General features: G+C 40.3%; 1 protein-coding gene across 12 annotated transcripts in view; it reads right to left on the bottom strand.

Annotated features, from left to right (window-relative positions):
- Positions 1-1,823: 1,823 nt before the first annotated feature.
- Positions 1,824-15,276, bottom strand: part of dlg5a (discs, large homolog 5a (Drosophila)) — a 58,871-nt gene continuing 45,418 nt past the window's right edge. For 5 of the 12 annotated variants that reach the window (XM_015346379.2, XM_069188889.1, XM_015346375.2 and 2 more), the window contains 17 exons: positions 13,634-13,778; positions 12,993-13,114; positions 12,584-12,676; positions 11,954-12,122; positions 11,373-11,450; positions 10,270-10,432; positions 10,045-10,178; positions 9,374-9,538; positions 8,889-9,072; positions 7,948-8,096; positions 7,348-7,518; positions 6,803-6,999; positions 6,310-6,453; positions 5,749-5,876; positions 5,309-5,418; positions 3,519-3,628; positions 1,824-3,391 (listed from right to left, as the gene is read on the bottom strand). In XM_015346379.2, the coding sequence (XP_015201865.2) occupies positions 3,288-3,391; positions 3,519-3,628; positions 5,309-5,418; positions 5,749-5,876; positions 6,310-6,453; positions 6,803-6,999; positions 7,348-7,518; positions 7,948-8,096; positions 8,889-9,072; positions 9,374-9,538; positions 10,045-10,178; positions 10,270-10,432; positions 11,373-11,450; positions 11,954-12,122; positions 12,584-12,676; positions 12,993-13,114; positions 13,634-13,778 (2,366 nt within the window). In that variant the 3' untranslated portion in view covers positions 1,824-3,287. The remainder of the gene's footprint in view (positions 3,392-3,518; positions 3,629-5,308; positions 5,419-5,748; positions 5,877-6,309; positions 6,454-6,802; positions 7,000-7,347; positions 7,519-7,947; positions 8,097-8,888; positions 9,073-9,373; positions 9,539-10,044; positions 10,179-10,269; positions 10,433-11,372; positions 11,451-11,953; positions 12,123-12,583; positions 12,677-12,992; positions 13,115-13,633; positions 13,779-15,276) is intronic. The other 7 variants (XM_069188890.1, XM_006630263.3, XM_015346372.2 and 4 more) reach the window with 4 other exon arrangements.

Consider the following 15,276-nt stretch of genomic DNA (forward strand, 5'->3'; position numbering starts at 1 on the left):
TCAGTGTCAGCAGGAAGAAGTGTGAATCTGCAGCTTCAGGCTACATTGGCCAGTACTTTAGATCGGACCTGCACCATAACAGAAGGCACATTCTATTGAAGCTCAGCCTGGCTATTCTATGGCCCATGGTTACAGTAACTTCACTGATAGGAGCTGTAATGAAGGTTTTAGAGATTCATCTCCAGCTGAAACTTTTACAGGATGAGAAGACTTGGATCTAGACTGACTGTTCACCTTGACAAGATCGAGAGATTAATGAGGTCGTACATCTGTATTTGTTAGGAACAGGCAATCATCTGTCACGGATCCCATTCATCTTGGAAGCACTCAGAACAATTTTGGAGTGAAGTGTTAACTTTAAGTCTGGTTCCTTTTTCATAAGATTCCAATCACATCCACATTTAAAAAATCAGATTATAACATGTATTTGATGGTTTAATTAATGAAAAGGTACTGAACAATTCCTAAGCCTCAAAACACCATTTGCATTTAGTCAAACATCACTGTATAACACCACAGATCTCATCCTTCTTAACTGATCTCATGTGTCACACTCTTTTTGGGGCACTGCACAGCACAACAAGGCTAGAAGTCTTATGTCTGCTGTCTCACACATGATACTTCACATTGACTGTATGTAGCAAGAATCATTGGGAAACGTTTTTCACCTGGTGGGAAAGGTGAAACTCGGGAACAAAAATCCCTTCCAGGTCTTTGGCAACACTTTCTGCCGAAAACACCATTCGCATGACATTACACCAAGAAAGCGGGGGGTTTCGGTTTCCAAGCCTAGCCCAGTCAAAGCCACACACTTAACCTTATCTTGTACACGCATTAAGGACGCAAAAAAGTAACAAAATCAGGAATCAAAACTAAACACTTCCTGTCTGCAGCCCTGAACGAAACTTGTGTCCTCTCCAAAAGGAAACCTGCAAAAAAGCGGAAGTTTCCAAGAGGTCTGGTGTGAGCGGACATGGAGCAGGGAGCACTGCTCTTCCTCCAGCGCTCTGTACTCTGTGTAAAAGCAGCACCAGCCTGTCCCTTCTGTCCGCTTCAGACTGCCATCGACATGCAAGTCTCACAGCCACCCCACGCCCATGAAACCCCAGTTTGAAGACGTACCTTCTACTTGGCACATCTGCCTCCTCCAGTCAGTCTTTGTTGGCTTGCGGAGCTGTATTCAGACATCAGGACCCCCCTGCTGAATCAGCTTCTTCAGTGCATTACCTCCCATACGCGCTTGATGCCCCCATCTCAGTGATTAAAAAACTGCCTTTACACTATTATTTGGCACTAAAAGTCAGTTGTTGCTCAGCCTAAAAAATCTGGAACATCATGAGATGGCTTCATCCCCAGGTATTCGGCATCTGCACCGGTAATGCGCTTTGCTCCTTTCATTGCCAAGCTCTTAATAAACGACAACTTTAATTGCTTCAAGAAATTAAAAATGAAAACATTTGTATTCAGATTACAAATTAATTCAAATTAAAAGAGCTCCTGAGAACCTTAGCTTCAAGAACAATTGTCCCCACTATAATTATTCTGCAAATCCATTGTTGCAAGCTTAATTTATTTGCACCTTCACAAAATTAAACTGTGTACATATGTGGAACAAAAGCACAGTCATATAACACAACTCATTTATCCAGAATGCAGTGTTACACAAGACCTTGATGAGGTATCCTAAATCTGTATTTCTTCAAAATCCAAGTGTTCTCCTGTTTTCTCCCCTGTGACAAGGATGCCCGATGTAGAGAAATGTTTTCGTCTATGGCTCATAGCCTCAGAAACCACAATACCAAGACCCAAACATCAGCATTAGATTTTAAGGTACAGAAAAAATTACTTTTATTTTCATATTAATCAATTTCTTAACATTTGATACAAATCATATACTTTAATAAAGAAAATCCCAATCAGAACAGTACCTGTCTGTTTCAGCCGCTTGACCTTTAGTCTAAATCCGACCGTGCCTATAAAAACGTTCTCTCTCACATGAAAAGTCTTATGCTAACAATCCAGCAAAATACCTCTGACATTAAATTTAATTACAAAATTTCTAATTTGTAACCCAACAGTCAAAGTTCAGGACCAATTTGTCTTTGAAAATCTGTGCAAGAAAACATCCCTTTTTGGAGAACACACACTGTGTTCTTCTTTCTGAAGTTACTCTAAGATTAAAGACAACTGCGTGCCGGCCAGTGAATGAAATGTTAGGAACAGTCATTGTGATATACTTGAATGGAGACTTGTTTGCACAGGATAACTATAGTACCTAAAATATGATACAAAAATTACAGAAATTCTAAATGCAACTGTTAAGGTTACACAGATTTACAAGTGCAAAACAAAAGCAAAACAAAGCTGACATACTGGAGTTTGGCACAACTTACATAAAAGATAAAAAACAAAAGCATTGCATTGAAGACTGAATGAATGACCATTTATCTGTGCCTCGTATTTGAATTAAAAAAACCCTTTTAAATAAATCTAAAGACACTAATACAGATTAAACAAAAACAAGCTTAAGAATTACCCTGCAAAATTGCACCAGGATGACATTTTTAAATAGATACATTTAAAAGTGACAAAAAACATGCTATACGTTTCTAAGAGCTCACTACCAAATGCTACACACTACTAGGCCCAATGCCTAGTTTTTAGTTTATTACACATTAAGATCAGATATATTATGGAGTTTAAATATTAGATCTGTAAGGAAAAAACATTTGACAGACAAAGGATTTATAAAACACACAGTGGTCTGTCCTGTACAGGAGTGCACTGAAAAGTTCTAATTTACGCCAGAGGTGAGCCCAGCCACATGGTCACCCTGCTACTAAATGTTCAGTCAATGTCCAAGGCACTTCCACATAGCCAGTACACTGTTCATTCACATGCAACAACTTCACCCCTGTCAAGAGAGGTTGCTTCATCAGAAAAAAAGGGAAAAAACATTCAAGTAAACATTAAATAACAATACTCAGAAAACAATTGTAAACGAGTGTTTTTTTTTTTAAATCGAAGCATCACTAATGTTAAACTTTTCTTACAGAAAAAAAAATAGCAATCAGTGCTGTACCAATCCTATTCCCACAGTGAAGTGTAACTGTTAAGCTTCCGTGTTACAGGTTCTACCAGTTTTAGACACAAGATGCAGACAGAAGTGAATTACTTGCTATTTAAACAGAGTTCAGTGTATTGTACCCCCTTCACTGATTTATCTTTAAAGTTTTCATGCAGCCGCACAGACCAAGAACACAAGCATTGGCGTCTGGTTGGAATATCTAGAGAGGTCCAGCTGGAATCCACAGGACTTTATTCTGTTCTTGATCAACAATGGTCATGATCTGAGTGCAAATGTAAGCCAAGCTGCCTCCCTGGACAATACCTACAAAATGTAAGATCAACGTTAAAAACTACAATAAGAATAAGGTTAATAAGTAATAAGAGTAATTCGTTGTTGTAGTCCCTTGTACATATTTATAACTGTACAATTTGGGGGAAAAAAAACCCACCTGTAAAGAATTTGCTGTACTCCTGCTCTGTTTTCTGTGCAACCTCAAACTGTTCCTTGGAATGTTTTTGAGAAACTTTATCCCGCAGAAATACTGGATCCTTCTGTTCCCTAAAACAGAAGAAAGTATATAGTTTAAAAAACATTTTCCACAGACGGGAACGTTTGCTAAATAAGTTCCTGTAAGTGATCACCTTCTGACAAACAGAGCAGTAAAACTCTGTTCTGTCATTATTAAGCGCAGGGGAAGGGTGGCTGCAATACTAGGGTATACTCCCGTCTGTTTAAAATAAAAACACACCAATTTTCAGCACTCCAAAGCGGGCAACTGTAAAGAACGGATGCGTGGAGGACACGGAGAGCTACAGCTGTGGGCCGTCAGTATCCACTGGAAAAATCACCAAACCCTAGAGAGCACAGGGGCTCCACATGCCAGCGGTTGACTCTGCCTGCACTTTCTCACCATAGAGGTTAAAGTATCATAATATGGGAATGTTACGAAATGTTGAAAGGGAACAGGAAAATGTTTTTTGAAAATACAGGGGACGGGCGCTTCACAGCTCATCCTCGCACTTAAAAGGGAGCAGTGATATTCAAGTCGCCAGGACAGCTGGCGCTCCGCTGACGAGGATGAGCCCGGCTTAGTCCTGGAAAAATTCCCTGGGCAAAACACGGACACATCAACACGTACAGCCGCAGCAAAGCAGTGGGTCCCAATTAATGGCAGTAATCCAGCCCCCCCCAATGAAACCTCAGACATAAGAGATCTTTTCTAGCATCTACCCTCAGTTAATCGCAATTATCCTGCAACAGCCCAAAGAGGTCACGGAATTTTAATTACAATTTCATTTTTATGGATATTGTTCTCGAGAGGAGAAAAGATGGAGCAAAGCGTCCTGAATATTCTTCCCATACAGACTGGCTTTTTAAATAGAAGCTATCACTATGAGGTCTGGGAAGAACAAGGCAATGGGGTAGGAGTGGGTGAAGAGCTTAAGAAGTGCCTGGAAAATGATCATTAATTCATCACAATGTTTTAAGAACACAGTATTCACTACAGTCAAGGAACACTCTTTATAGTCGGATATCGCCACAAATGATAGCGACTTTACAAAGAACTTATTCCCATGGATGCTGGTTTTATGCTTAAATTGCATATTTAATATTTTTATATTAATACATAAAGAAGTCGAACCAGAACTAAATCATGTCCTCCCAAAATATTAAGTTTCTTGACAGAGAGAGTAGTGGATTGTGCTGTAAACCGTACATTATGCAGTTAGACTGCTGCAATGAGGAATTTTTCTCCATCTGATAGGTGAAATAACATATCGATCGATATAAACACTTTAGTGGTTGAAATATTCACATTGCCTAGTTATTCACCATGGACTGGACGTCACCTGCATTTTCCCTTCTGTGAGACAAGATCAACACTTGCTGTTACACAAGCAATTACATGCATTACATACATCACTTAAATGAAGCTCTGAAGTCATTCCTACTGCTATACATTACTCCACAACATCTAGACCCTCAAACTCTAAGTCTAAGTCTAAAATAAAAAAAAAAAAAACTTATGAAAGGTCAAAGAACAACACAGTCTGGCACTGATGGATATGAGTGCATTAGAAATCTTGATGATTACCCCCTTAATAAAAGACTCCTTTCATAGAAATTACTTTAAGGGGAACCACGGTACCAAGGTTATTCTAATCAAGAGAACTCCTATTAATAAGCTACAAAATTCCCACTAACAAATGTTTTTTGTAAAAATATACGGCTACTTACTTTATCTGCTTTGCGTTTTTGTAGCGAATGAAAATGACGATTGGGTAAATGTGAACGCTGTGAAGCCTTTCAATGGCGTGAGGAGCAATGTCAAGCAAACAGTGACAATCCTATGAAAGAACAAAATGGTAACATTTCCAGCTGTTTTCCCCCATGAGAAATGAATGAAAGAACACAGGAAAACGTCATTTCAACACACCTCATGATCTTACTAACAGCAACACAGAATGCCACCCTCCAAAACAGAACCTTAAAATGGATGTACTGCAGAGTATTTCAAGTCTTTAATTTTCAAAGATTTACTGAAGTTGAACTATAAAAGAACAACAGCACGTTCCTTTAAATTAATTTGAAAGCTAGATGAATTCTGCTTTCAGAAACTGTCCTTTTATACTTTGCACCAAACATACTTTCAAAATATTACCAGAATGGTTATCTACCTTATCTGTTATTTCCTTTATAGAGGCAACAGTCGTCACATCAAAATGTCCACTGCGTCTCTTATAGTCGATGAACAGGCAATCTTTCACACCACGTTCTATTGCTTGTTGAGAAGCTTTCATCACTTCTAAAATGATAAGAACAAAAAAAGTTAATGTAAAAAGGAGATCAATAAATATTTATTGAGTGAGATCTTTACCAGCAGCAATTTCACTTGTCAGTAAATAATTTTATTTCACAGTAGACTACCATGTCCATCAGATGAAGAAGTTTGTGAAACATTCCATGCCATTCACATGTTATATGATTCAGGATTTTAGCTTTTTGCAACATGTCTGGACAATAATGAAGGAGAACTGGAAAAAAAGGTCTTATTTTCTCATGAATGTAAGATGAGATCAAAAAGAAACAAAAACAGGTATACAAGAGGTGTAAGTATACAGGTATACAATTTTCACTAGAAAGAAGCTTTTAGCATCTTCAGAAATGACTCGTAGAGAAAGAGTAGATACACAATAACCAAAACAGCAACAAGGGAAGGTTTATATTTAACCACTCACCAAGCAGGCATCGGCAAAACTTCCCTGGAGACTCTTTCACCAGCATGTCCTTCACCGCATCTACCAGCGGCCCCAGGATAAGCACTGGTCTGGGAGATGTGCACTCAACCTTCTGCACCCTCTGATAGGCCAGACTTACACAATCTGATAACATACAAAAGCCCTTATACAAATGTATGCGCTTTATGGGTTGCATTAATATGACATCTCGTCAACAAAGGAAACAAGCCAGAAGAGTAATCATAATCTTCAACAGGATGTGAACTAACATTGTCTGCTTAACATGAAAGTACAAGCTACCAAGGGACCAAAGCCCTTTAGCTCATTACCATCCACCACCATGTTATTTTTCACAGAATGCCTATGATTTTCTGCAACACCTCCGTGCATGTCGAGTAATAGTCCTTTACTCCTGGGTCTTGTTTGTGAAAGAAACGCACGCGTGCCTTGTTAACTGAAGTGCAACATTACCAATTCAATTAAGAACACTCACCCTCCAAGAAAGGAATCGAGTCTGTGCTAATGGCATCGAGGGCTAACAGGTCCTTCCCGTCTTTGGAACCGCTGCGCTTGTGTTTGTGCTTGCGGCGAAAGAAGGATCTCCGAGCTGCTGCCGACAGCGTCCTGCTGGAGCCGCTGTCGTCTTTCATTTCCGACATGCTGTGCCGCCGGTAGAACTCCTGGTCCATCCTGCGCAGGGAGAAGTACAGGCCTCGATCACAACGTGGTCAAAGCTCATCAAGAGAATTTCAAGAGAAAAGCTCCACGGGTTGCACAGACACTTCAACAAGAAGTCTACAACGTGTTACTTCATGGCTTTGAAAGAAAAGCATCTGAGGAAGAGAGCAATGAGTGAGATGCCCACACATGAGAGGAAAGAGGCTAAACAAGGAATCGACACAAAGTCACAAATTCAGACAGAATTCAAAAGCCACAAATTCTAACAATGGCTTGACTCCTCTTCTGCCTTATAAGGCTAAAGGAACAATTAATACAAAATTAATTAATATGACAATTACTTTAATAAATTAGACTCACATGTATTTACTTGGAATTTGCCCTCTTTCAAGCTTTTGAGCATTTTCGTCAAGTTGCCAGGCCATCCAGTAGCCAAAATTGCCCTTTGGTAGAGTGTCGTCCACATAAAGAATGTCATCCTTTTTAAAACTTAAATCTTGTTCCATCTCAGCCACTCGATCGTAAAGTGCCCTGCAAGCAAAACCACCAGGTTTATTCTCTTCACCCTGCCTTCACGCAGAACTGTCCAGCTGCAAAAGCAGAATACTTCTGAGAAGGAAATATATTAATTTCTAACAGATGTGGATTATGGCACCAGAAGAATGACAAGCTGATTTGAGCAAAAGTGACTGCTTCAGCTGGAGTGCAAATAGCACAATATTTCAAATGGCTTATTACAGCTTTTAATGTTTTGGTCCAATCAATGAAACTCTCACTGATTCTCTACTGGGAATGTGACCAAATGAGAAATACGGCTTTTACACTCAATAGTAATAATAATATTATTCTTAATAGTAGTACCCCACCACCTGAATGCGCGCCACTGTTTTAACTTGAATTGACAGAAAAAAATCATTCCTGCTGCTCTTATAGGAGTTTTCTGTAAATGTAGGTGTCTACCTGATGTAGAATCCATCTCCAGCCATCTCTCTGATCCTATTGAACTCATCGATTCGGTACTGCACTTTCAGCGTGACCGAGTCTGCAGGCTTCAACAGTTCAAGGTAGGCCTCTTCCGCAGTTTTATTCTTCATCTGGAATGAATTGTACTGTTGGGGAATTAAAACAAGAACAAACTGCACCATTCTGAAGTGAATGGAAAACAATCGACTCTTTCCATGATAATTTGGAATTTATCTGAATCTAAACAGATCACAGTTATAAACGTTTTCAAACTGTATCAATTGAATTATGTCCAAAAATGATAAGACTCCATGCACCGGACGTTTTCCACTTCCAACATGTATAACCCTTCACAATAGCGATGATAAATAACAACGGTTAAGTATGAGATCCCAGGAATATTATCAGTGACAGCTCCAATCTCCAGGGCGTACTCAGCTTCAGATCTCCATTAAAACCCTTGTAAAATATTACGAGTTATACTCATTTGTTTTGCGATATTTAAAAAGCATTTAATCTGAAACCATGAAGTTAGCATAAAGGCTGTAAATAAAACCACAAAAAAAGAGAGGAGATAATTCAGCCTGCATTCAAAGCATAAATATTTACAATTAAAAGGTTTTGTTTCCTAGATACAAATTAAATGCAGATATTAAAAACAAATGCTTATCCACAGCACTTCTGTAGGAGGTTTCATATTGATTTTCTTTCTAGCCAAATGGACTCTTTCACTTTACAAAAACCATGGTTTATGATAGCTGTCCCGGGGATATTAACACAATGCAAAATCGAACAGTACGCTGGCAGGCAGCGAGTCAAGGGAGACACTTAAAATAATAATAGGAGCAAAAAAAAAGGTATTTAGATGGGAGAAGGGGAAAGCAAACGTCCGCCAAAAATGGCCATGATCTTGGAAAAACATCCTCCCCCTCTATTACCTCCAGAATCATGTCTCCCAGCATCAGCCCACCAGTACTCTTTGCAGGACTATCATCCTCCAGGCTCTCCACAAAGATGCCATACAAGTTCCCCCCGCAGATCTGGATCCCCAGCTCCACCTGGGATTTCTTGATGGTGACAGTGCGCGGTTCCGGAATTTGCTTCGAAGCGTCAACTGGCATCCTGCAGCAGACAGCCCAAAGAGTCCAGGTCTCGAAATAAATAACTTCACAGGTGTTCAAAAGATGAAACATACTTCTAGAACTTGCTGTAAATCTGGAAGCCATTTCCGAACCACAAATAAGATCATATGGGGAAAAAAAATGTCAGAAGTATTAACCTTGTTAAAAGAATGTGATGGGTTGTCCAATTTTAAAAATCAAAGTCACTTAGTGGGTAAACTTTAACTGTGTAGAATTGTATAGAATACTGTTTTGAACACCTCCAGACACAAAGTAAGCAAGTTGAAAGCGCAGCGGCTGACCTGAAGGAGTTTCGAGGGCTGGTGGTGGGGGTGGTTTGCTTCGATGGAGGGGTCATGGTGCCTTCATCCTGTTCACTCAGTGTGTCAATGGTGGAATGATTGTCGGGGGTTGTCGTGCCACTGCCTTGGGGATTGGACTGATTACCTATTGGCTCTAGCCGAGAACTGTCAAGGAATTGGAGAAAGGACCAGTCAGCATTGAAAATAACCCAGCTTACCTCAGTTACAACACTGCGACGCATCTCAGGCTTTTAAACATACCACACAGTCTCAGAGAGTGATTTTAACCAATGCCAACATCATGCACTAACGGCCGAGCTGTAGAAAATCACTGAAGTAATTTTTCTTCTTATCTTTAACTGTCTCTAGAGTTCAATGGCACCTCAGCCAGTTCATCATAGCTGCTGCTTTACAGAATTCTAGCTATCTTCTCACACTACCTAGCACACCGCCCTTCACGGGGGAGTGAGATATAAAGACCCCCAAAGCCTATGATTTCATAAAGCACTGTACACAGGCAATAAATAAGCGAAAGACTGCAATAAAACACTTTCAAGCCCTGAAAGCTTTGACAGCAGATAATCAACAATTGTTTTTGAATGCGGTCTTCGAAAAATCCCAACATGCGCGGTGTATTAAAAAGCTGTAGAAGTATACGATATATCAGTAACCTTGATCGTGAATGGTTGCCCAGCTGGTACATGTGAGGGTTGTACTGTGCCAAGATGGTGATGGTATCGCACTGCTGCCCGATGATCAATCGCGCCTGCTGCTCTGTGGCGTTTCTGAGGTTAATCCCATTGTACTGTGGGGCAACAAAAACAAGGTTACAGGAAATAGTACGGCCGTAAATCCTGCAGCACGGCTCTGAAAACACAAATGGGAAAAAAAAATACCTCCAGCAGCTGATCCCCGTACTCCAGCCCTGCCTGGTGGGCGATGCTTCCTCCCGTCACCTTAGACACGAAAATGCCCCCGTTCTCCCCGCTCACGATGGAGATCCCAAGAGGCTCCGCGCCTTTGTGGACAACCACATTCCGCGGCTCCTCCAGGTAAGGCCTTGGGGGAGCAAGACCACAAAATGGGCTTTTGCTCCAGGGTACAGCCGCACTTCAGACTCCGTGTACACAGTCCAACATACACACATCAATGCACATTTCCATGCAACTATAGAAAGAGTGGCGCAGTTATTATGAAAGACTCTTTTTAATGTTTTTGAACAAATCCAAACCTGATCAAATAAAATAAGCAGACAAAACAAATTCCGAAAACAGAGGATTAAGACAGTCCAAATGTTTAGACGAAGTTTTCATATGAGCATCAACCTTCTGTCTATACAGATGGGATCTTTAAAGGGGGAACATTCATTTCAGCTACAGTAATTGATGCAACATGCAGTCATTCAAGAGATCCATGCCACCCACCCCAACAGCACCAAAACAAGTAACACCCCCCGCAGACCACTGTAAACAAGGCCTGTTCACAGGAGGCAAATTCAGGAAAAAGACAAAAACCTACAGGCCACTTAAACAAAGGAAATTAAAAGGTGTTAAACGTTTTTGGAATTGAATAAAAAGGGGGACATCTGAAACAAAAGGGCATGTCCCAAATTTCCCCTAAAACACCTTTAAAACTTGTATAAAGTTCTCTGAAGCAGAATTGAATGGATTTAAACTTTAATCATAAAAAACAAGAACACAAAGCTATTTTTTCCTAACTGCTGCTGGGCCTAGTAAATATTTCAAGATAGTCTTGTGAGTAAGATCTCATCTAATCTGCATCAGTCTGGATCTTCAGGGACACTCATGCAACAAGGAATTCGCATGCACATTTTCATCTGGTTGATCAAATTCATTGTTACCCACTGAGAAACATACATAAGAGTACATAAGCCTACCAGTTACCGCACTGGCTATTTTACTTCACAAACTGCCCCCTTCCTAAACAACCTGTAGTCTTTTCTGGGACATGCCCTTCATGCGACTTGCAAAGAACAAACCTCAAGCTTCTTAAGGATGAGAACCTTGGCCTAGGAGCCACAGGGATTCTCAGAAAGGATCTGTTACGGAACAGATATCTGAAAGATTCGGAAGAGTGAAGAAAAGGGAATGAAACCGAGAGTCTAAGCAAAGAACGAGCAGAACTAGAGAGAAAAAGGGTGCAAGAAAAACAAAAGACAACCTTTTATTGAAATCAAACTGCCCCGTCAGGGCACTGTTCCACAGTGGTGTACAAGGAGAAAACTCTAGAAACGGGAATAAACTGAGTCGAGCAGCACCTTGTTGAATACAAGCTCTACATTTTTGGTATTTAAACACATACCCCAAAATAAGCTGCACACTTGCTCAATGTAGGGCAATTATTTAAAACTAATACAGTAGTGTGTAATGTGAAGAAAATAGTGTGGTTTATGATGGTAAATATCTCAGTTTAAAACATCTAGATTTGATGTGAGCTTAAACAATGCTGAATATTAAAATAAATTCCCCAGCTTTCTTCACTGACGTTGAGAAAACAGGCAAAACATGGCAACATCTTAAATGAGGTCATCATCAACCCTGCAGGCAAATGCATTCCTACCTGTCCTTCCTGCGCTCCCCCATCGGAACAGGGCTCACGGATATTCTGGGCAGGGTGGCAATGGAGCTCTGAGACTGGCTGCTGGCGAAGGAGGAAGTCTCCAGATTGAGTGGAGACTGAGGAGGAGTGATCAGACTGGGACTGCTGCATTCGGAGTGGGAGAGCGACCCTGCAAAAACCGCATGGGACGCGTTTACTACGAAAACTTTAAATGATTAAGCTCTGCCTATTCGCATACTTCCTCCGGAGGCAGGACACAAGTGGGCCCATTTAAAATAACCTGCACTATTAAAAGGTAGCAAAACACTTGTAGAGAGTACCTTATACTCCCTATTCAATTAAAAAAGGTATTTTTCACTATTTAAATTGCAAACTGTGACTTCCATTGTATTTGAGCTTTTTTTAGTAGCAAAGAAATGCTCTAACTAGATGCTTGGCTTAGTCATTTCCCCAGCTGAGTAAAGAAATATTCAAAGTCCATAAGAAAAATTGTAAATACCATGAATGACAAAGATGTACCATTCCCCTCATAATGCACACTGTGATACTCATTCTTCTTTCATACCACGGAACAGGTGCACAATCACTAAATGAGTCTGCCAATTTCAACTAGCCGCTTCAGACACGTACCTCTGTCAGAACCGAGCATGGAGCGAGGATATCGTGGTGTGGAAGGTATTTTAATCCGCTCAGTCCTGTACTGTAAAGTGCTGGATGAACCTACTTATGTCAAAAGTTGGGATGGGGGGGGGGAGAAAAAATGTTTTAATTTTTGCTTCTGACAGGCTGTTAAAAATGAAATTCATAATCCACACTACCTTCAGGTTACAGTATAGCCCTCTCACAAGGGACAGCAGAAAACATTCAGTACAACAGACACACAAGCAACAACTTTGACTGAAGAAACAAAACAGCAGCAACAAGAAGTGGTTGTGTTTAAGTCTTAAGTTTTATAAAGTCCCTTTCAGAATAAAAACAAAAGGCAAAATGTGAGCGAATTTCAGCAACTTCAGCGAGACACTAAAATTGCTCCACTGACCTAATCGAGCACTTGACGGCAGGGAGTTAGTTCCATGTGGCGTTCGACTACGAGAGGACTCGGGTACATCGCTGGTGCGTTTGTGGCTAAGGTCCAAGCTCAGACGACCCTGATGTTGTGGACTAGATTTCACACAAAATACAGACAGAATCCTTTACTCATACATTTCACGAATAGTTTAAACTACCAGACAATGGATTTTACTTTACTTACAGCAGCTGTTTAAGCCCTGTGCTTCTCGGCTATTAACAGAAATAAAAAGATTCACCCGAGAAATGTTGCAAGCTCACATGAGCTGGAAATAGCTTTCATACCACCTTCACTATTTAACTTGGTCTTCATGGGGGAGTGTTCAAAGCACTGAAACTTTTGGCATGCAAGTCTTGAAATAATGACGCGCATTACTGAAGGCCAAAATAAAATGAGAAATACAGTAAGAGATGCAATATAATAGTTATTGTTGAAATTTAGCTGGAGAAGAAAACTGATGTTTAAAAAACTGACTGTTCAACCTTTCAGAAAAAAAATAATGAGCAGGAATAAAGCCAACCCCCCAAAAAAAACAGTCTGAGTCTGCCAGCCTTAAAGAATGACACATGAGCAACAGGACTGTCTTGGGGGGGTTTGAGAACCTTGAGTACCTGGGATGTGAATGCTGATGGCAGATTTGGCTGGCGACAGAAGGGCAGTTATTAGTATGAACACGGTGACTCCAGGCTGTGTAAATTGGATTTCTCATGACAGCAGTCACTGCTGGGCAGGGTGCCAAACCTCTGTGTGTGGAGTCTGCATAAAGATGAAACGATAAGACCTTACAAGCCATGTGCTCATAACACGTTCAAATACAAATCCAGAATGAAATCTTACATATAACTTCACATCACCTCCCACCAACCAGAGCGCTACTTCTACCCTCAGCTGCAGATGGTGATACTGAAACAAACACTGTGCACAATGATTCTGCGTCATTAAAAGCACCTGGAATTGCTATCTTCGCATTGAAAAAAAACGAATCCAATAAATCACAATGCAAGTTCCACGTGGATAACGAATATGAAGATTTACGGTATGCAGAGATCTAATTCAAGAGGTCTGCTGCATGGGACAAGGACTGCTCCACACTGATGACTCAACAGTGCCTTTAGAAATCAAGGTATTGGCCATGATAATCTAATGTTTTTCACCTCAAGATTTCCTGCTAAGTGGAACATTCACCTTTCCTTCATGCCCATCATCTGTTTAAGCTTAATTTGCTGCGCTATTTCAGTAGACGGGTAAATCTACATACAATCAGGTGGCAAGGTGGTGAGATGTGATGGCAGGCGACATGCAGAGAAACAATGTCATGTTGTCAAGCCCTGAAACGTGTGCCATGATGGCTGAAGCCAGTTTCAGCAATAGATGAAAACAGTCTGGGAGCATCTAAAAGATTACATCATATCGCCAGTGCAGTGATGGCGCATCAGGCAATAAATTCCAGGTATGGAATCCTTTCATATTCCCTTTCCAACAACAAAAAGGTAAAACCATAGCCCAGAGGCTGATTCACAATATGACAATCCAAGTTGTCACCATGAGATAAGTCATTTCTCTCTTTCCAGAAATACCAGGTTCTAGCTGTAGCATGAAATATTTAGCAGCAGGTAACTCTCTAGTGCAGCACAAGTAGGTCAGGCTCATACAGTTGAGACTTATGCCTGTCTTTCTATTAGATGAGAGGGGAAGCCTTTAGAAAACAGGTTTTGATGAGTTCTTCAATGAGACAATACTTGTGATGTTAACTATACATTTAAGCAAAACATTCAGTTTAAGAAACAATTAGAATTGAGCGTTGCTTAAGTGTTCATATTGCTTAATTTTGCAGGAAGACTGAAAAAAAAAACAAACAGGAGCCAGCAGATATGTCGGTATAGTATAAGTAAACAGAAGTCTTGTCATGAAGGTGCTGCTGTAAACAGACACCCATGGCACTGCAAAGCTTGCACTTAATGTGGACAGAAATCTGCATTACACATGAAATAGGACAGGTCCCTTTGCATTTAATGATCTTCTTTAGTAACTCCATGTGGATTTAAACACATGTATATTAGTAATTTTGTGCAAGATACAAGTGCAAGTCTTACATATATGCTGTATAAATACACATGACAGGGAGACATCTTTTGCAGTACTCTGATTGGGAAACAAGTGGGATGTGAATAAAATCAAAAGCAAATCTTGGTAGAACACAGTATTTGAGAGTTTTAACTTTTTTGTGGTGAAAGTTCCAATGTCTTCCATCAGA

Source organism: Lepisosteus oculatus, chromosome 4 (assembly GCF_040954835.1).
Source record: "Lepisosteus oculatus isolate fLepOcu1 chromosome 4, fLepOcu1.hap2, whole genome shotgun sequence".
Classification (NCBI taxonomy): Eukaryota; Metazoa; Chordata; class Actinopteri; order Semionotiformes; family Lepisosteidae; genus Lepisosteus; species Lepisosteus oculatus.